General features: G+C 36.2%; 1 protein-coding gene across 1 annotated transcript in view; it reads right to left on the bottom strand.

Moving 5' to 3' along the window:
• Positions 1 to 21,708, bottom strand: part of LOC149800899 (sorting nexin-2-like) — a 69,879-nt gene that overhangs the window by 42,195 nt on the left and 5,976 nt on the right. Inside the window, exons 2-6 of the mRNA XM_089954962.1 lie at positions 15,732 to 15,849; positions 9,402 to 9,649; positions 5,679 to 5,777; positions 4,505 to 4,646; positions 4,033 to 4,111 (exon numbers count right to left, since the gene is read on the bottom strand). Of these exons, the coding sequence (XP_089811088.1) occupies positions 4,033 to 4,111; positions 4,505 to 4,646; positions 5,679 to 5,777; positions 9,402 to 9,649; positions 15,732 to 15,849 (686 nt within the window). The remainder of the gene's footprint in view (positions 1 to 4,032; positions 4,112 to 4,504; positions 4,647 to 5,678; positions 5,778 to 9,401; positions 9,650 to 15,731; positions 15,850 to 21,708) is intronic.

The raw sequence follows: 21,708 nt of genomic DNA on the forward strand, positions 1-21,708 counted from the left end.
CTGCTTCAAGTTTTCAACACTTTGAGCTTTAAAAAGCTACAGACTCTCATACTGCATTTCAAAACACTTTGTACCATCTGAGACTTTGAGTGTTTTGCACACCAGTAGAGTACTAAATGCTGGGTTACAGAGCCTGGATCTGAATTCAGTTTTATTTTTGTTAACAATATTGAACAATCTCTCACAGTCAGCATTAGAACGGTAAAGAACCACTATTCCTTTCATATCCTGACAAAGAAGAGGATATTTATATCTTCCAGTTATTGGGTCTTTTAGCTGGGAAATATGATGAAAAAACCCAATTCTGTCTGCATGAAGTACAGGTAAAGTGCCAACTTGATACTTCAGGAGTTCTTCTAATTTATCAGCAGCCTTTCCTGCAGCATGGTGCATCATATGACAGAGACAACCTGATATATACAATGATAGAAACATTTTTCAAAATGTAGAATTCAACTCCTTTATGAATTTCAGTCATCACTGATGCAGTATCAGCTGAAAACCCCATACAGTTCTGCCAACTTATGTTTGTTCAAACCATTATCAAGCAAATGATAAACATTTTCTCCAGTGGAATCTTCTGTTTAATTTTGGTAATGAAAGAAGAGCACACTGACTTTGCCCTTTTTGTTGTCAAAGTCTCTTACACAGACTGGGTACAACTTTTTTGTCATAATCACTACTCCTGTCTGTTGCAATACAAAATAGCACAATTTTCATGGCTTCTGCAGTTTTAAGTGAAGTATCTTTTGCTAAACACCTAACAATATTAGATGATTTGTTTTTGCACATGCATATTTTCTGCAATTTTGGAATCAGAAAACATCCATTTGAACAAAGGACCAATGCAGTCTTCTACTGCTAAAGGTAGTCCGTGTTCTATTACGAACTCAGTAGATAACGCCGCTGCATTTTTTAAAATTTGTGTCCGCAATTTAGTTTTGCTGTAAAAAAGAAGTTACCTTAGTATTGGAGTCAGTTAAATGAGCTAATTCGAGGTTTCTTTGTTATCCCACCATGACCAATAATAAAATCCTTTCCACATATCCTGCAAGGGGCATGAAGCTTCCCTAGAATGGAACGCTATATTGTGTAATTCATGTATTCATCTCTGAATTGGTTTTTTGTCTTTTCCTAATCCATCTGTGAAATTATTTGAAAAATATTTTTGTTCTAACACACGCATCGACTAGAATAAATCTGACTTGACTTTTAGTGCCAAATACCTTCAGGCTGGATCTGTACCAGATATAAATTAGAACAAAGAATCTGCGAGCAAAGATTAAAAGTTAGAAAACCAGTCTCTTCTCTCCTAACTAAACCATACAGCTCTATAAATAGAAACCAAGGTCAAAAGTTGAAAGTAGAAACCAGCATGTTTCTTGGAAATAGGGCAGCTGCTATAAATAGAACATAATACTTTTAGGAAAGTGCATGCAAATCTACAGACAAGCGTACTTTTGTGTTGTAGTTACACAGAAGCCATCTTTTCTAGAATACGGCCGGCGGGATTAATGGGTTGTTAATAAAAAATGAGAAAACAGATTATTAATTTTTTTGGGAGGGGGATATACCGAAAATGCATAATCCAAATACATTTACACGTAAAGGCATAAATTAGTGAAAAAAAGCATAACGATTATGCCAAGCGTAATGGTTGGCATGTATGTACATGTGATACATTTACTCTCTGAACGGAATCTGGTGCCCATTCTAAACAAAAGATTGTAAGAAACTAGACAATTTAAGTTTTTTTTAACTTAAAAAATATGGATTTTTAACAATAAAAAACATACACCTGTATTCAGGTCCAAAATATGGGACAAATATGAAAAAAAGGCAACAATGTAGTGTATGTTTGGAATGATTCACAGGTTGTCAACTGTACCAACTGAATTAAATATGGTTTGTAAAAGGATGAAACAGCAGAGTGATAACCATAAACACTAAATTCATAAGCTCCTGTTCTGAGCAAAGAATGCTAATAGTTGTGGCATTCTGACTAAGATGTAAGATAAATGAAAGCATAAGGTAATTGTCTTTGTCATGTATATTGTTTCTTTGCTTTGTATGTACCAGACTGTACATGTGATATTTTAAGTTTACCAAATAAATATTATGAAAAGAAACAAGTTAAACTTACATTACAAATCATATAGACTGCTAAGGTGGCCTAAGTGGTTAGAGCAACCACCTTGCATGAGAGAGGCTGAGGGTTCAAACCCAGGCTGAGTCATTCCAAAGATTTATAAAAATGGCACTAACAGCTGCCTCGCTTGGTCCTCAGCAATAAGAGGATAGTATGAGGAATGGTTGACCTGGTATCAGGATAATGTGACTGGGTGGGACATGATGTTACATGTCTACAGCATGATGCCCCAGTGCTAGACATCACTATAAACTGCCACATTGCAGACATGATAGCAATATGACTAGAATTGTGAAAGCATATAAACTAACATTTTTTCCCTGAGTGCTCACAGTCTCTTTATATTAAAGTTTCATTTCTTGTAAGCATTGAATTCAAAATCCAATTATGGAACCATCTGACCTAAAAATAAGTACATCTACTCAGTAGCATACTAATTAAAAAAAAAAGTTAAATCACTATATATAAAGTTGCATTATAATGAAGATCATGATATTAACACAGTGAATCAAGTGAGGTAAACTTAGTTTTGTGGATAATGTCATCATTCTATATATGAACCAAATATGAGACCAACAACTCCTGTGGTAATCTCTGATGTTTACAAAGCCATCCAAGAAAGACAACAATTAGAGTGAAGTGAATGGAATCATCCATTCGTTTGTGTCTGCCTCTTGTATAGACAAACTTATTTTAGTAAACAACCACTACAACAAAGAAATGAAATCACATTTACAAGACTCATATGCACAACACATCACAGAGAATATTTAGAAAAAGGAAGACACCAATGGTGATAATCAGTGCAATTTATCTGTAGACCTTCAAACATTAACACACACTTTGATTTCAGGCCCAGGACAAAATGCCTGAGAGACTGGAACGAACTGTCACGGCTCTGAGAAATTTGGACTTGTGATTGATAAAGGCATGAAACAATAAATCTCTTCGACTCAACCAATTTTTTGTTCAAAGTTTTAGAAAGCAATTTGCTTTCATTTACATCTATCTTAATGTTATTCAGATGGTACAGAGTAAATGGTTTTCAATTTTGCAGTAGCCAGATAAAGAAGAACACCTGAAATTATAGTTATACTGACTTAACATTGTAAATGATCAATTGTCCTAGTGAAAGGGATACAACTCTTGATAGAAGTTTTTATAAAAAAGCAGCTCAAGGAATGGGCAAAATCACTTATCGACCCTTGGGGGGGCTCACCAGTTATTATGTACTTTTGAGAGAGTTACGTATGTAAGGTATGCATTTGTTTGCATTTAAAACATGCACAGTGGAGAGAATGCTGGCATACCTCTATGTTACATTAATGTAATGTGGACGATATTTCTTTGGATACTGTACTTTTGGAAACTGTACATGATCTAAGCACACTGCTAACTAAAATGACTGCTCCCTTGTGCTAAAACATCAGCCTGAATTAGTCTAAAGTACACTATCCCTAGCAGCTATTAAAATAGGGAAAATGAATTTTGCCAGACAATACCAGCTTCTGAAAGTGCAAAGAATGAATTACCAAATATATAAAATGTTAAAAAAGTTATCAGCTCTTTTTTATACAATTTACCTCTTAAGTTCAGGATGTGAAAATGACCATGTGGAGCTAGCACTTTTTTGAAAGGTGCACATCTGGAGTAAGGCCAAGAAGTATACTCTATAACCCATATTACACCCATCAATCATACACCAAAATAAAGGGAATTAAAGGTTCATTGAATTATACCTAACATATACAAGGTCTTTTTTAAATAGCCAGTAGAACCAGAGAGGAAAGCTGGGGAAATTCTTTTTCTTTAAAATGCTAACCACATGCAAAATACGAAACTGTAGAGCGCCACCTTAACAATGACAAAAGAACATTATTCACCTCTCCAGAGCTGCTCTTCTTTTCTCCACAAAATCTGCTGAACCAGATTCCTCCTTAGACATTTTTACTTTTGTCATACCTGTAGAAAAAATGAAAATAAAGAAAATAAAAAAATGAATTAACAACTGAACGTATGACCGATCATATAAATTAACACAAAATAAAATGCAAAATGCTATATCCACTTATAACTTTGTTGGTCAATGGATTCTTATCATCCATAAGCCAACTTTCCATGCAGAATATTTTAGGCTTAGCAGCCCTGTCCTATGTTTTCTCTTGGTTATTTATTATTCACAGAATTAATTTTATCACCTGTCTTCTATTACCAGCATAAGAAAGAAAATCCAAATTTTAAAACCATAATATTTTAACGTTTGAACAACAGTAATTAATGATTATTGTAGATATTTCTTAGTCCAATCTTGTTACAACCTCATTAACTTAATCATTTATTCTATTATGGTCATACCAAGTACACTTTTCTCTGGTGCTGGAGGTACAATGCATCCATGGTGAACATGTTTCTCACACAACTTCTCATGAAGACCAAGGAAATCACTAAATCTTCTGGGTACACACATGTCATTTCGCCTAAAAGCAGGAATATTAGTCTGAAATGGAAGAAATAAATTGACAGTCTCAGTCTGCACATAAGAAATTACCTGTGATGATTTGGTACACAAAAAATAGATTGCTGAGTAAAACACAGAGAAATAATCAGGATATAATGGATTAGTTTCATTACTTCTCAGCTGTGCTCCATTCTGCTGGTTAGTTTTTGAGTACAAACAGATAAAGCTTCTATAAATTAACTGTGACATCCATTTACATTTGTGAGCTTCTCACTTTACCTATCTACCTATCCATACTGCAGACTGTGAACTGCTGACTAGTTCAAGCGAGATAGCAATATTTGTGAGTTTGATCCACCATACTGCAGCAACCTCTTCTGATGATTATGTGCAAACTATTCATATTAAGCAAGAGACAGCAAAAGCCAAATGATAAAGGCAAAAGTATGATAGTATTAAAACTAAAACACACAAAGATATAGACTGCAGACTGGTAGGAAGATAGATCAGTCAAGACAGTGAAATAAGTTTATTCCACTGTACAACGGCACTTGGGTGGCTAAGTGGTTCAAGGTGCTTGCCATTACAGCTCCCCCATATCTCAACTGTGTAAACAGGGGTTTGAGTCTCAGATGAAACCAATGTGGGTATGTGAGAAAGCTTGCCATTATGTGCTCAAAAATGGCATTAAACCACAATGAACCAAAACCAATCCACTGTACAATTGCCAAAGGAAATAAAACACTAGTAAGAATAACTGACTGCTACCACAGTTATATGGCCAGTTTGCAAGTAGTTTATATTAACCCACAAAGCTGCTCTGCTTTGAATTTTTCAGTGTTTGGAATGGTTAAATTTGTGTGTGGGCTCCAGACAGTGGAGGTGTGTTCAAGCTGTGGTCTATGGGCCAAACAAAGCATGGGAGGATAAAGTTTCATAGTAGCAGCAGCAATAACAAACATGTACTAAAGGATAAGAGCTGATGGACAACAGACCAACCTATAAGGTCTCCAGGTTAATAACTAGTTGACCTAAAAAGGCTTTTGTATGCATGTGAAATGTTTTTCTCACCTTGGTCATGACTTTGTAGACAATATAGGCTCCCATACCATCTCCAACTTTCATTGGCTCTGTCACCATGATCTCCAGGGAGTATTGGTCATCTTCTCCCTTAAATAAATGCATAAAAGCACATACATGATATAAATAATACTTGCAAGGTATTCATAATGTATGACAGAATACTGTAAACTGAATCTCTGCCTGCCAAGACTGAATCTGCACAGAAAGCAAATTTTATAATTTACTATAAAATTTACCTTCTACGTAGATTATCTTTCTCCAAGAATGCATACCTGATCACACTAACGTTAGAAAAACAAGCTTCATTACCTCTCAAATCCAGCACTCCCAGAAAGGTGAAAATTGTATTTCTTGTCTACATACATATATATACAAAGAGAAAAAACTCTTACCCATAACCTCCCATTATCACTGCCAGGTGGCACCAATAGTTTAAGCTGAGTGTTACATCAATATGGATGCAGGGAGGTGTGGGAGGGTTTACAAATAATGATATTGGGTAAGAATTCTCACAGAAACATAATTTACTAACAAATTTCTTTTATCCTTTGAATATGTTCCCAGATCACATTAATGACAGGAGAATAGATAAAAGGTTGTGGAAATGCAGCATCAGTGACCACCTTCAAAATGAGACTGCAAGAATTCCCAACATGAAGGTGGCAAAACCAACAGTTACTATACCAGTGATGACAACACCAGTTAAGGAGAAAAGAAAGACTTTTCCTTATTAAGTAGCTGCTGGATCTACCAGGCTCAATTCTCAACTCCTTGATGACAGCTCTCAGAGATAGTAAAAAAGAAAGTTGACTCAGCAAGTCAGGAAATGGCTTCACTTATATCTCAGACTAAAAGATGGCAATTGGAATGCAAGGTTTGCCAGGATTGCTCTTAACGAAATGAACAGCATTTGTCATGAAGGATATCTTATCCTGTAATAACTCAGAGTATGATGCACATATTACCTGCTTCAGCCACAATGCCAGGGCTTGGGGTGAGTGGGACCCACATATCTTCTCCATGCATTTCAAATAAAGTCTGAGAGTGCAGATGGGATCTTTCATAGCTTCCCTTCTCAGCATGTCAATGGATGGATAGGGACTGGATGACCAGCTCAAACGTTTACCCAGCTGTGTCATTAGGACCAAAAAATTGTCTAATCTGATGCAGACATGAAAATGGGTGCCACTGACTGAGCAATGCTATCTATAGAAGGAACATGAAATACCTAGAAGAATCAAATCATTGGCTGCATTTAAAAAACCATGAGCTGCAGAGACCCTCTTGCAGAAACCCATTTCATTTGAGACTGATACAGAGATTGATAATCTGTGCAATTCATATCTGAGGGAGATAAGTCAAATTAAGAATAGTCAAAAACTCCATACCCAAAAGGATGAAGTGTTGAAAGGGGACAAGATTCAATGTTTCCCAATTTACTTGAAAGAAAAAATAGGTGAAAAGTGAGATAATTCTGTTCTTTCCCACAGCAAAACTACTATCGTGCTTTTGAAGGATGCAAATATTACATACTATTGCTGAAGTACATTTCCTACATGCGAGACACAAGTCCAATCATTCCTGTTGACCTTGTACTTCTGACCATTTTATGGATATTTGTGAAAAGACAACTACTACAAAAATTGGAACTAACAATCTAAAAATATCAATAATTCAAAATCACCCACAATTATGTAATATATCAAACTGATGCCATGTTTGCAATTAAAAATACAGCTTACAAATATGGGCTGATATTGCATGTGACTTACCAGGTGGGAAAGTAAAAAAAACCAATGAAGTCTGAGAATTCCCAAGAAAGGTTACCCTTTGCAGCAAGTTTAAAAACCTAATAAATCACCATGCATGTAAATGGATGGTTCAAACCATAAAGATCTTGAAGGATTTGATGCAGAATGACGTTACTTGTACTGCAGTGAAAGCTAAATCTGGTTTACCACCAGTGCCACCTGGCAGTGGTAGAAAGAGGTAACAGGCAAGAGTTTCTTCCCTTTGTAGATGAATGGCATGTAGACATTAAAGATTGAATGTTCATCTTTCTGGAATTAGTGGACTTGGGATGTACTGAAGCTTTATTTATAACATTAATGTGGTTGAGGGTATGTATTCAAAAGAGAAAATAAGCAGATACCAGTGATGAGGAAAAAACTATTTGGCAGACTGTAATCATTAACAGAATGTGTTATAAAGCTATCTGTAAGAGATACTGACAGCAACAGTAAAACTCACAATATCAAATGTGTCTCACAAGAGAACTTATGTTGGGACAAATCTGTAATCAATTTACTTCTGTTTGCAACAAAGACAGGTACAGGCAATTCTATTCTAATTACTTATAAAGACTGTTAATTTTCATTAACAGTCAAAAATAAATAAATTTATGGGTACCTAGTACTCATTCCTATGTAATCCTGGTCTCAATTTGGGCCTCTTTCGCACAGAAGATTTCACTAACATTTTTATGCCTAAATAAAAAACTTTTTGTTTCTAATTTCCTGGATGTTGCAATCAGTGTTATTTTGTTCATCGATACAAGTATTGGACATCACACTCATTAGGATGGTTACTATTTCTCAAATTATACTTAAGTATCTACTGAACACACAAACAAAGCAAGATTCAATTGTGTTTATATCTGTGTGGTGTTCACAAATTGTAGTTAGCTTCAAAATTAGAACGAGTTATATCATAAGATTGCAAAATATTTAAGTAATCATAATGAAAATACATAATAAACGTGGATGCATGGTGACCATATTGGTTGTCAGATCGGCATCATTTTCATTAAGGACCAACTAGACACTGTATGAAGTAAAAATCCAATGCTGATATGCACATCCATTCAAAAGAAGTAACTATAGCAAGATTTTCAAGATGGCCACAGTGACAGCTATAGTGAGATCAGATCAGCACCATTTTCATTTAGGACCTACTGGACATCATAAGAAGTCTTTTAGTGAAAACCCCATGTTGATATGCCCATCCAATCAGGAGCAAAAGCAATAAGATTTTCAAGTTGGCCACTGTATCAGCCATAGGTCACTTCAAATCAACACCATTTTCATTTACGACCAAGTAGACATCAAAAGAAGTCTTTAAGTGAATACCTCATGCTGTGTTAACTGTCCATTCAGAAGCAGTAGAGATAACAATATTTTCAAAATGACCACTAAGGCAGCCATTCTGGATGTCCAAGCAGAACAATTTACATTTAGGACCAATTAAACCATGGGATGAATATATGTGTTCATGTTTCAAGGCAACCCTCTCAGTAGTTTAGGAGGAGTACCAATAACAAACTTATGCAACCAGATGGATGAGAGGTGATGGGTGCCAGATGATGGACAACAGACCATTCCATAAACGTTTTTGGTCTATAACCAGTAAAGTTAAAAAATGCATGTCAGAACAACATGTGGATGTAGGCCTCCTGACAATGCCTGCCAAATTTCTGAGCAATTTATCAAGGACTGTGGGACATAATCTAAATGTAATTACAAAATAATATGAATTCATAAGCTACACTTCCCTGGGTATAACTGAGATAGCTGTCAACCAAAGAAGGCATGAACATAAAAACAATCTGATTCTACAACTGAGGCATGAATATTGCATACTTTTTGCCACACAAAATAATGTTTTATTAGAAGCAACCAAGTAAATGAAGGGCATTTTTAACAACAAACAAACCTCGGTCTTCTCTTCTGCATTTTTTGTTGAAGAAGTTATTTTTGATGATGATGTTGATGACTGAGATACAGGTAGTTTGGGCCGCTCTTCTTCTGCTGAAAGGGGACGAATAGCCTCGGGGGGTACAGCTGCCAAGAACTCTGCAACCGTTGGCTCCTTCTTCTTGGGTTCTTCTAGCTTTGGTATAAATTTTTCTGTAATTGTCGGATCTTTTTCGTCCTCTTCCGAGTCTAGTACAACCTCCTCCTCTGAAAAGAAACACACATTAACTGTTATTCCAGCAAAGAACAGCGGTGCAAACAAGTTTTGTAGTAAACTGTATCTTGATACTGCCTCTTGCAATGATGTCAGTCATTTGCCCAGGTTTTCCAATGGGAGAATTCCCATTCCACCATTTTTGAAATGGAATTTTTCCATTGTTATGGGCAGGATACTGACATGAAAAGAGGATCCATGAATGAACCACTAATAGGCATGCTAAAACAAACATCTGCCCAATAGGAGGTAATCCAATGTATCAGACTAGTCATGAAGAAAACACTGGAGGTAATCCAGTGTATCAGACCTATCAGAGAAAATGCTGGAGATAATCCAATGTATCAGACTTTTCATGGAGAAAACATTGGAGGTAATCCAATGTATCAGACTAGTCATGAAGAAAACACTGGAGGTAATCCAGTGTATCAGACATATCATTGAGAAAATACTGGAGATAATCCAATGTATCAGACTTTTCATGGAGAAAACATTGGAGGTAATCAAACCTATCAGACTTGTCATGGAGAAAATACTGGAGGTAATCCAAGGTTCTTAATGACAAAGATGTGCCATCACCAGAACTTACTATCTATTGTCTTCTTCAGGACCAGGAAAACCAGGGCTAACTTTTGGTACAACACACACACCTGGATCACTTAAAATTCCCACCAAGTCTCCCCATACAAAGTTTTCTCAAAATGTTGAGTCAAAAGTATCAATGCAGTAAACATGCTGATTTTGTAATATGGAAGGGCATCATCTGTCAAAGCAGCTCAGTGACTGATTGATATGTTCAACACTGAATAGTGTGTCCATTTTTAAACCTGGAAACTCAACTATTATTATAAAGCTGATTCATGCACACTGTCTGTCTAGTTGTAAATTATTTAATGCTATGTCTATTTCTGTTTCTTTTTTTAAAGTGTTTCAGTCAATACCACCTAAATTTAACCCAACACCTCTTTTTATACAACAAAAGATCGCACCCTGTTATACTTATATACTGACAACAAGAGCAAAGTATAAAAATACTTCTTTCTCATTAGTACATCCTTTGCAAATGACTACTGAAGTACTCTTTTCCAAATGCATTTTTTTGAAGGGAATGGCCTCCCATTCAAACAACAGCCAAAAAGCTTGTTTGCTGAGGAAAAAGTCTTGGATATCATGGAATGATGGCCTTTCATAGCAATCACAGCTTATGCCTAACCCTCAAAAAATTCCATGGAAAAGTCAACCAACTGTGGGAATGAAGTGCTGAAAAGGTTGAAGCTGTAGGTATTGCACCAATCTCTGAAAATATGCCACATTTTGGTAAGAATAATAATGCTGAAATGGAACTATCAGCATTCAAAGTGCAGGGCTTTCTAGCTCATGAAATTCTCTCCACAAATGCAAGTAAGGCTTGCCAAACAAGAGTCAGTCACAAAGGAGAATCTAGTCTGAGCAGGGATGAAACACTTGTGACCATGGCTGTTTGAGCAGGTTCAGTTTTGTTGGAATTTTCCTAGGAAAATCTATAGCTAGATTGAATAACCATTCACCCAGCTTTTGTCAATCTGAAAAGAACTGAAATAATCCCTTTGCAGTTCTGGCTCCTCAATTTCATTATTATTTTTTGTACTAAACCATGTTTTGGTAGTTACAGGCCCAATATCCCTTCCAACTGACTGATAGTGCAGTTTATCCAATACCCAGGCTTCTGAATCACCCCTCCCTATCTCTTGTTCTGACATGGTAAGGAATGCTCTCCCATAAAATGATCCTTCCAGAAATGAAGAGAGGTGTCTATATCCTTCATTTCTAAATGGTTGATGTGTAGAGTTAACTCTTCTTGACCCCAGTTGCCACTCAAAATGGTGAAGTACGGCAACATGTTTCATTTCCCAACTGTATCAACCACCATCCATACATGCTATGCCTTCTGGTTAAGTTCCATATGATTCTTGCCAAGAAAAAGAGTTTTTTGTGTGTGCCACTGATGCAGGAATAATATTACTTTGGTCATGACCATAACTCACAGATTGAGAAAAGAGGCGCCAATAGGCCAGCGGGGTCATATGCAAAGACCACATGAAATGGCAGGCAGGAAGAATTAAATCTGCAGCTGGATAGGGCAAATTGGAGATGCAAAAAACTCTTACTAAGATCCACTCTCTAATGGAAATAAACTCCACAAGTTCAATAACACACACCAAGCGTATACGAGATGGACAAAGCTGAAAATGGTAAAAATCTTTATGCTCAGGTGCACAAAACGCTGAGATGGATTGAGATCTGACTTTGCACAGTTCACAAAAAGGCCTAAATCACCTAAAAGGGTCATAAAATTGTTCCTGTCCTTCACCGAAATTAAGCTTACCATGTGTTTTTGGAAGATGTCATCCAAAACATTCCTGGAGGCATGGACAAGGCATTGCCATCATCTCTAAATGTGTCATGGTATCTCTCCAATGGATAAGCCATGAACAAAGGACTCACTAGATAAATCAGAGTTCAGGTAAGTTCCACGATTTGTCTTGCTGATATGGCTGGATGGAGATGGTGCAGGATGACCAGCTGGGTGGTTGGCTTAATTGCTGGCTGGACAGTATGTATGGTTGTTGGAAGCATGGTTAGGTCTGGAACCAATTATGCAAAACATGTGGCAAACAGATGAATCAATCAAACTGATCCCCATACAGTTCCACACACAGGGGGTGCTCACCAGATAATATGTACTTTTGAGAGAGTGACGTATGTAAGGTGAAGTAGTTCGCATTTAAAACATGCACAGTGGAGAGAATGTTGGCATACCTCTATGCTACATTAATGTAATGTGGATGATATTTCTTTTGGATATTGTACTTTTGGAAATTTTACATGATTTAAGCACACTGCTAACTAAAATGACTGCTCCCTTGTGTTAAAAAATCAGTCTGAATTAGTTTAAAGTACACTATACATAGCAGCTATTAAAATAGGGAAAATGAATTTTGCCAGACTAGACAATACCAGCTTCTGAAAGTGCAATGAATGAATTATCAAATATATAAAATGTAAAAAAAAGTTATCGGCTCTTTTTTATGCAATTTACCTCTAAAGTTCAGGAAGTGAAAATGACCAAGTAGAGCTAGCACTTTTTTGAAAGGTGCACATTTGAAGTAAGGCCAAGCTGTATACTCTATAACCCATAGTACACTTATCAATCATACACCAAAATAAAGGAATTAAAGGTTCTTTGCATTATACCTAATATATACAAGGTCTTTTTTAAATAGCCAGTATAACCAGTGACGAAAGCCGGGGAAATTCTTTTTCTTTAAAATCCTAACCCTATGCAAAATACGAAACTGTAGAGCGCCACCACAACAGAACTGTTGGCCGGTTTGTGGCACAGCTCACCACAGTCATGGTTATCTGGTCATGATAGGTATAGCCTTCCAAACAGGACTGGCTGGTCGGCAGCCAGTGTGGGAACACATCATGTAAGGATGGTGATATACATAATTGAGCTCTAACAAAGACTCCATGCACACAGATCTAAAGGTCAAAAGGCTCTTCTTGGACATTCAAGGGGAATTACTGCCACTGGACTGCCAAGACAAGATACTCTCCTTTCCAAACCTGCCATGAACATTTGCAATGGCTGTATTGAAAAATATTGTCCTGAGGGCAGCAACTGCATCGTCGCTTTCTGTACCATGTGCTGCATCGGTAACTCTACAGAGGATCTGGGAAGACTGTGGGGATGGCAATTCTGCAGCCTTTTGTTCCTCCAATTTGCCAGATGTAAACGACACAGTTGGCATCTAAAGCTGTCAACGGGTAACCATATATTTGTGTACCCACCCACTGATAACAACCCAGGTAATAAAATGGGCAACCGAGTACCCATTACAATTTTTTTACAAAATGTTTCCATGTTCAGATCAAAGTGTGAGCAAGACACAGAATAAGGATTACCTACAGTCTGAGGCTCATGTCTTGTGACTATTGGTTGCTGTGCATTTATCCATCATTAGACTTCATCTATTTTCCTTATTTTCTAGTTATAGTAACTGTATATAAAACAGTTACAGGAAAATAGATTGGTTTCTTGAATGTAAAACCACTTGTCACAGATTCATTATATTTTGAACCACACATATGTTGCAGACCAGACTAAACTGAAGAAAAAATGGCACCAGATATTAAGCAAAACAGGCTTTATTGATGTGACTCATGGATGTTGTAAGACTAAAAAATATTAGAGGAGAGGGATTTTGCTAAACTTAGAAACATGCTGCAACAGGAAAAAGAAAAATAATAGCATTTTACAAATTTTGAAAAAAGAATTCGACACTAATGTAATATAGCAATCATCCTTTGTGAACTTCACAACCATTCATCGAACGTTAGACTAGTTAAAAGTGAGTGTTACGCATGGATAATTTACCAGTCTGTTTTGCATCTATACTCTCATTCTAACTACTAATCCACATGGATTTAGCTGCTTTGTGGCAAGAATTTTAACTGCAGATCCAGATAAGTAGCAAAAATAAACATACATCTTTCACAGTTTTCTTTAAGTATATCATGTAATATGTAGGTTGCTCTTTTTAAGCTCAGAGTATGCTTTTTTGCCATTTATATTAATAATAAATACACTAATAATCTCTTGGGGTTGGCATGCATGAACCTACAACAAAGCAGTTCAGCTCCACATTTAATACAATTGCCGTTTGATTGGGTACCCAGGTGACCGACTATTAGGATCAACAGGTTCCTAAAATTCGGACAGCTTTATTGGCTTCATACTCTATTGAGGACAGGTGGGAATTACATCTTCATGTGTTGGTTCAAAATGCTGCACTCCATTTGAGATTTCATGTCTGCTTGCTCTTGATGCTTTTCTGCAGCACAGTGGAACTGATACCTTCTGAATATAACACAAACACTGCAGGCTGAGGATAACAAACACTTTGTGCAAGTGAGACATATCTTAAATGTGTCTTCTTTAGTTTTAAATATCTAGCACTTGTATTTCATTGCCACTGTCTAGCTGAAATGACAAGGACACGATTAAAAAGGTAACAACCCAAAAGTGTTCACAATGCATTGTGTGTGAATAAACAACAACATGCACCATTGATTCTGTGACTGAGAAAAAGGACAGAATAAAGTGCATAGCTAATACAATATTCACAATTACTGACCCAAAATCAAACACAATGTGTACAACTTGTAAGATGTACATTAATACAACTATTATACCCTCTTTCTGGATGAATGGGTTGAAATCACAAAAAGATATTCAAGGATTTCAGAAGGTCATATAGTACTATGGTGATAATATTAGCAATTAGTCAAAACTGCCAAACTAGTGCTAGTACAGGGAATTAATAGGCAAGAGTTTCTTCCCTTTGTCTATTTAGTGTATAAAGATGGAAAGATGTATTTGTTTTCATTTCTCTGAGATTAAGTGCTGTGTGAGTACACATGTTGAGACTTGGGTCACTGTTCACAAAAACTGACATACGGACTAACAGCTTAGGAGTCATTTACAACCCTGGAGAAAGATTAAAATTCAAAACGTGTGGGCACACTCTATACCTTTGGTACTATCACTAACGAAACTTTCAAAGTTTCCACAAACATGTCACACATAATTTGTAATAAATAACATATAACCAATATTTTATACTCATCACTGACACAGTGCCAGTGATTGATTATTTGATAATACCACTATGTCATGAATAAGAATGACATGTAACAGTAGGGTCACAACCATCAAAGAAAACAAAATTTCCACCATTTTAAACAGCTAACCAAACACACTTATGAAAAAAAATTTCTTCTTCAAAAACAAGATATTCAGTGGAATAAAAGAGTATCACTGCTCAAAAACCAATATGCTACTCAAGTCAACTCTTGATTTCAGTATGTGGTATTGGAATCAAGTACTTGATCAGTTTAGGTTTGTTTGGGTCAAAGAAAATTTTCTGTGCATATGCACAAGTAAACACTCTGTAGAAAAAGGATGGGCGGTTATAATAATGAAATTTTCCATCAGTTACAGCTCAAACAAAAAGCGATCATATGCATTACCTGCAAATAGATCATCTTCTTCATCATCCTGGTCATTGAGTGAAACATAAACTGGCACTGTTTTCTTCACTGGTTCTGCTTCCTTTTGAGTCTCTCTAACACTGTCTGTCTTCTGATGCTATAAAAAAGAAACAAAGATCATGCTGCATTTATCTACACATAACACTTTTTCAACTGCAAGCAGTACAGATCCTGACTTCCATCATCAGGAAATTCATGATCTATGCTATTTACACGAAATCACAAGCAGAAGATGATCCCCGCCTGGTATACCTGAAACATGCTGACCAAAACGTTCAAGCTGAAACCCAGAATTCAAATACAATACTTGGGATGCTCACATGCCACAGAATTCTGTTTAGCAGATGTGCACAAGTTAGAAAATCTGAAAGTTCTCTGTCTACAAGAAAGTACAAGACTAATGACCGTTTAAATGTTGAATTAAAATAAATCTAGAGATTTATTTTAATTCAACTTTTAAACGGTCATTAGTCTTGTACTTTTAGCCTGAGCTAGAGCTCCTTGCACAAAATGTTTCTAAGATGTGGGACCTAGACTAGGCCCTGAAGTCTACACTAATGATAGCCAAACAAGTGATTTCTGGACTAGACCCTGAAGTCTACACTAATGAAGGCCAAATAAGTGATTTCTGGACAAAGTACTGAAGTCTACACTAATGAAAGGCCAAACAAGTGATTTCTGGACAAAGTACTGAAGTCCACAATAATAAAAGGCAAAATCAGTGATTTCTGGACTAGGCCCTGAAGTCTACACTAATGAAGGCCAAACAAGTGATTTCTGGACTAGGCCCTGAAGTCTATATTAATGAAGGCCAAACAAGTGATTTCTGGACTAGGCCCTGAAGTCTACACTAATGATGGCCAAACAAGTGATTTCTGGACTAGGCCCTGAAGTCTACACTAATGATGGCCAAACAAGTGATTTCTGGACTAGGCCCTTAAGTCTACACTAATGATGGCCAAACAAATGATTTCTGGACTAGGCCCTGAAGTCTACACTAATGATGGCCAAACAAGTGATTTCTGGACAAAGTACTGAAGTCTACAATAATAAAAGGCAAAAACAGTGATTTCTAGACTAGGCCCTCAAGTCTACACTAATGAAAGGCCAAATAAATGTTTTTTGGACTAGGCCCTAAAGTCTACACCAATGAAGGCCAAATAAGTGGTTCTTGGTTTAAGGCTATAATAACGAAAGACAAAACATTTCTGGAATAGGTTTTGAAGTCTTCATTAATGAAAAGCAACACAAGTGAATTCAGGATTAGGCCCTGAAATGTACAACAATGAAAGGCCACAAAAGTGATTTTTAGAGTAGGCTAAAATATCTACAATAATGAAAGGCTAAACAAGTGATTTCTGGGCAACAATCCAAAATAAACGGTCAACCAAGCAATTCTCACTGAATTAAACTTCTGCAGGGCAAAAACCAGAATGCGACTATAATGTTATGTCATTTTTTTTCTTGAAATACACTTGTTATTGCTCCAATACTACCAGGTAGGATGGATGGATGTTTCAAGGCCCAAATGATTTAAAGTGAAGTAACTAATACTTATCAAGTTAAAGCCCGTTTTTGTTTTTCAAAGCAGAAATAAGAACAGCTTCTGATATCATCATATATGAGACTGTTGTGAAAGCAAGTTTAGTACAAAATCAAATTTAAAAATAGAAACTAATGCTTGAAAAGTGACAGCAATAAGAGTTCATTTGAAAATTATAAAATCGTGACTATATGATTTTAAACTGTTGATTTAAAACAAACTAAATGAATGCAGGTTCTTGCCATTCTCATTCAAAACATGATGGAAATTTAACAAATTGAAATTGAAAAAGTTTTTGTAAATTTCAGTGATTAAATCTGCAAACTTTGAATTATTACATGCTATTATTAAAGTTTTTAGTTCAGAGTAAATACTCTAATGCGGGTTTGATATTTAATGAGCCGATTTGAGTGAAGATTTTTAATAATATCTGTAAACGAAATAGTGTACAACATCAAAAGTTATAAATCTTCTCAACTCCTATTACACATAACATTACCATATATACATGTACTTGCTTATTAGTCCAACTGCAAACTTTATAAACCCAAATCTGCTGTCACATAATACTTTGGCAGAGATGGTGAGTGCAGTTTTTAAGGAGCATTCAGCAGAACATTATGCCAGTGCATTATGCAATGGTAGATAAGAGTCAAATGTTGTTACAGTTGACTTGGAAACAAGTCCAACTAAAAGCTGCCTACACCCAGATTTGCTATCACATAATGTGTTGCAGATCTGGGTCCATGTTGTTTGCAGATGGACCTGACCTGAAGATCAGGTATGGCGAGACGATAAACTATTGACCATCCCATTATTTCTTTTGGTCTATGACCTGCTGAGCTGATTATAAAGAAATCTATGTGTCATACATGTGCCAAAATGAACATTAGTTTCATTAATGTGTATTCAATTGAAAGGATTGTTCCTTAATTGTATCTTTTTCTTTCTTTGTTGCAAGTAACACTGTCTGGTACCCCCCTCCCCCCCAAAAACAAAATTAGAATTTTGTGTATGTAAAACATGCATCTCTGCACTTTCATCAATATGACATAAAACCTGAAGTTTCAGTCCCTTGGGTAGGCTTCTGTGTGCTTGGACTGCCGCATGGGTAAATGTCAGTTGTATTCGTCTGTCATATACAGTAAGTATATACAAGGGAGGGGATCATGATAGTTTTCAAGCTATTCACCCTGAGGATAAATCTCTTCAAGCAAGGATGGACCCTGTGGGGTAATTTCAGATGTAATAACTTGCTTTTCATATAAGTCTATATATAGCTACAGGGTGGTGAGCTCAAAAGATTCCAAGTTATTATCCAGAGGCTTTTTCAATGGTTGTAGGAATGGACAATGGGACAAAGTCAGCTGTATGTACATATTTTTCTGATGCCCAGAGTGTCTATATGTGGTTATAAAGTAGGCATCTCAATAGTTTCCAATTATTACACACGGGCTATGTCCCTGGGGCTAGGGATCATGGAAACTCTATTTAAATACCCTTTAAATGTACATTTAACAGTATAGGTGGAGTTCAAGGATATTACACATGATCATATGTAAAGTAGCATAATATTTTGGTTCATTTTTGAAACTGTGGCGGTGAAATAAATATTTTTAAACAAGACTCTCTCAAAGGAACTGATGTTCTACTGAGTGAAAAGAATTTCTATTCATTCATGATAAAACCATTTCTTCCTCTTATCTGTGGAGTATTGAAACCATTTCTGATATCTGCTGTGTGGTTGATTTTTTTTAAATGTCAGAATGGTATCATTTTCATTTCAGACAGAGTAGATGTCATTAGAAGTTTTTTTTGGTGAAAATCTGATTTCAATATAACCATAGATTCAAAGGGAGTAGAGACAGCAATACTTTCAAGACAGCCATCATGGCAGCACTATTGGATGTATGACTGGCATGATTTCATTTAGGGCCAACTAGGTACTGTAAGAGGTCAACAGGTGAAAAATCCATGCTGATACAGCCAACTTTTTGGAAGGAGTAGAGATAACAATATTTTCAAGTTGACCACCATAGTGGCTATACTGACAGTCAGTTTGGGTCATTTTCGTTTAGGACCAACTAGACATTACAGGAATATTTCTGACGAAACCCATGTCAAAAGGACTTTCCTTTTAAGAGAAGTAGCTAAAACAACATTTTCATATTGGGGGTCAGATCAGCAACATTCTGATTCAGGACCAACAAGTCAAGTTATATCACAAGAACGTGTTTAGTCAAAACCTCGTTTTGATATTCTGTTTTGGAGAAGTAATGATACGATTTTCAAAATGGCTATGATGGTGTCCATAATAGATAACAGATTTGCACCATTTCCATGTAAGACCAACTAGACATCCCAAGTCATCATTTAGTGAAACCACAATGTTGATATAACTAGCCATTATAAACAATGAGATATCATAAGAAATCTTTCAATGCTGATATGACCATTCAATCAGAAGTAATGATAACAAGATTTTCACCACTGTGGCAGTCATACTGGATGGGCAAGTAGCAGCATTTTCATTTAGGACTAATCAGACATCATAAGAAACCTTGCTGTGAAAACGCCATGTCAGTATCACTTTTCACTCAGGAGCAGCAATAACAAGATTTTCAAGATGGCTGCTGTGATGTCCTACAGCATAATTTTAATTCTGGACCAACCCGATGATGACATCACCTTACATTCAGAAAGCACTGCGATTAAATTTTCAAGATGGTTGCTGTTGTGACCGTATTAGATATCAGATCGGCAGCATTCTAGATGGAATAAGAAGTCTTCTGGTGAAAACTACATGTGAATAATACTTTCCACTCAGGACAAGTATCAATAACATGATTTTCTGGATGGAAACTCTTAATTTATCCATCAGATGTGCATTATTTTAACCGGTCATCATAAGAAATCTTTTACTGAAAACCCCATTATGATATGATCATCCATGGAGTAGCAATAACAAGTTTTTCAGATTGTGATAATGGAAACATGGTCTACCGCAGACATCCCTTAAGTTCTTCTGGTCTATAACCAGTTGAACTAAATAATCAGTGAAGATAGAAAATCTTTATATATCTGAGGCTGATGATAGTCATTTTCTGCATAAAAAGGTTTAAAAGATATACTGCTCCGTAATCTTGAAAAAAATACAACCACTCTCTTGAACAGCTTAAGCAACATAACATAATTTCCTACCCTCTTATGTGATAATTATTATTCATAGAAAATAAATACTGAAAATGTTTTAAATAAATCCCTTGCCAGTGCTAAAAGCAAATCATTTTAGACACAGGGCCAGGAGACTATAAAACAAATCACAAGCCCAGACTCAAATTTCACAAGCTCAAGCTACAGTTCAAATCCTCTGTCCAGTATGTGTGATAACACAAATCAACCATGCAAAAACAAGTATATGCTTATTATTGTCTATCAACCAATCTCAGAGATCTTGCTAGGATTTTAAAACAAGGAGTACAGGACTCCCAGTTTGGTAAAAATAGGAGTCCCACCATCAAAAGGTGCAGTCCCTTCTTTCCTACAGAATCAACACAGACGTGAGTGCAACTATTTTTAGATGGAGAGGTTTCCGTAATGTAATCACTCACTTTAATATAGCTTCATTACAACAGTCCATTGACAGGATTGCAAATTTATGATTTATTTGTCTATGTCCTTGTAGTAATTTTAGGCAATGGTTAAATAGTATCTGATTTGCTGTTTTTCCCCCGTATTTTCGCAAATACGTGTCAAGTCGTAAAACAGCTTAGACCATAAAGCTCATCTCACGAATTCCACAACATAGCATTGTCCTCTATGTTTCTGACCTACATATTTGCAGTTTAAAGTTAAATCTTTAATAAAATAATACCTTGGCTTTGCTTTCAATGATTTGTATATTTTTCTGAAAATATTTGCCCAATGATGTACGAAAAAAGACAATCTAATAAACTGGTACATCCCAGACTTAGCGAAGTCTGCCATTATTTCCCGTTAGGCCTACTGGTTCACTTACAGTTTCAAACTAATTTTATGACAAAATAGTGTGCAAGAGGCAGTTAATATATATCCAGATCACCGATTCTGATCTTAAAAAAACATGTTTGTATGTTTTATCATCAAAGGATAACATGCAGGAAATTGATAGTTGCTACCTTACTCGAAAAAGGGTTTATGGTCAATCAGCTATCAAAACATATGCTTGTGAATGGGCAGGAGTTTGTTTGTCAACGTAATTGATATCAAAACTTGGCCTAGCTAATGATCTATTGATGAATACATTTCGCTACAAACACTAGAACTAACCGGGCTAAGGTGAGGGGCATTTTTAAAAAAGTATGGTCAGTCAATGTACCTCTTAAATAGCTCTTGTTTGTCCATCAGAGTGTTACTGAATTTTGTCAATCCAAG

Source organism: Sinohyriopsis cumingii, chromosome 4 (assembly GCF_028554795.1).
Source record: "Sinohyriopsis cumingii isolate HCF-2022 chromosome 4, ASM2855479v2, whole genome shotgun sequence".
NCBI classification, from domain to species: Eukaryota; Metazoa; Mollusca; class Bivalvia; order Unionida; family Unionidae; genus Sinohyriopsis; species Sinohyriopsis cumingii.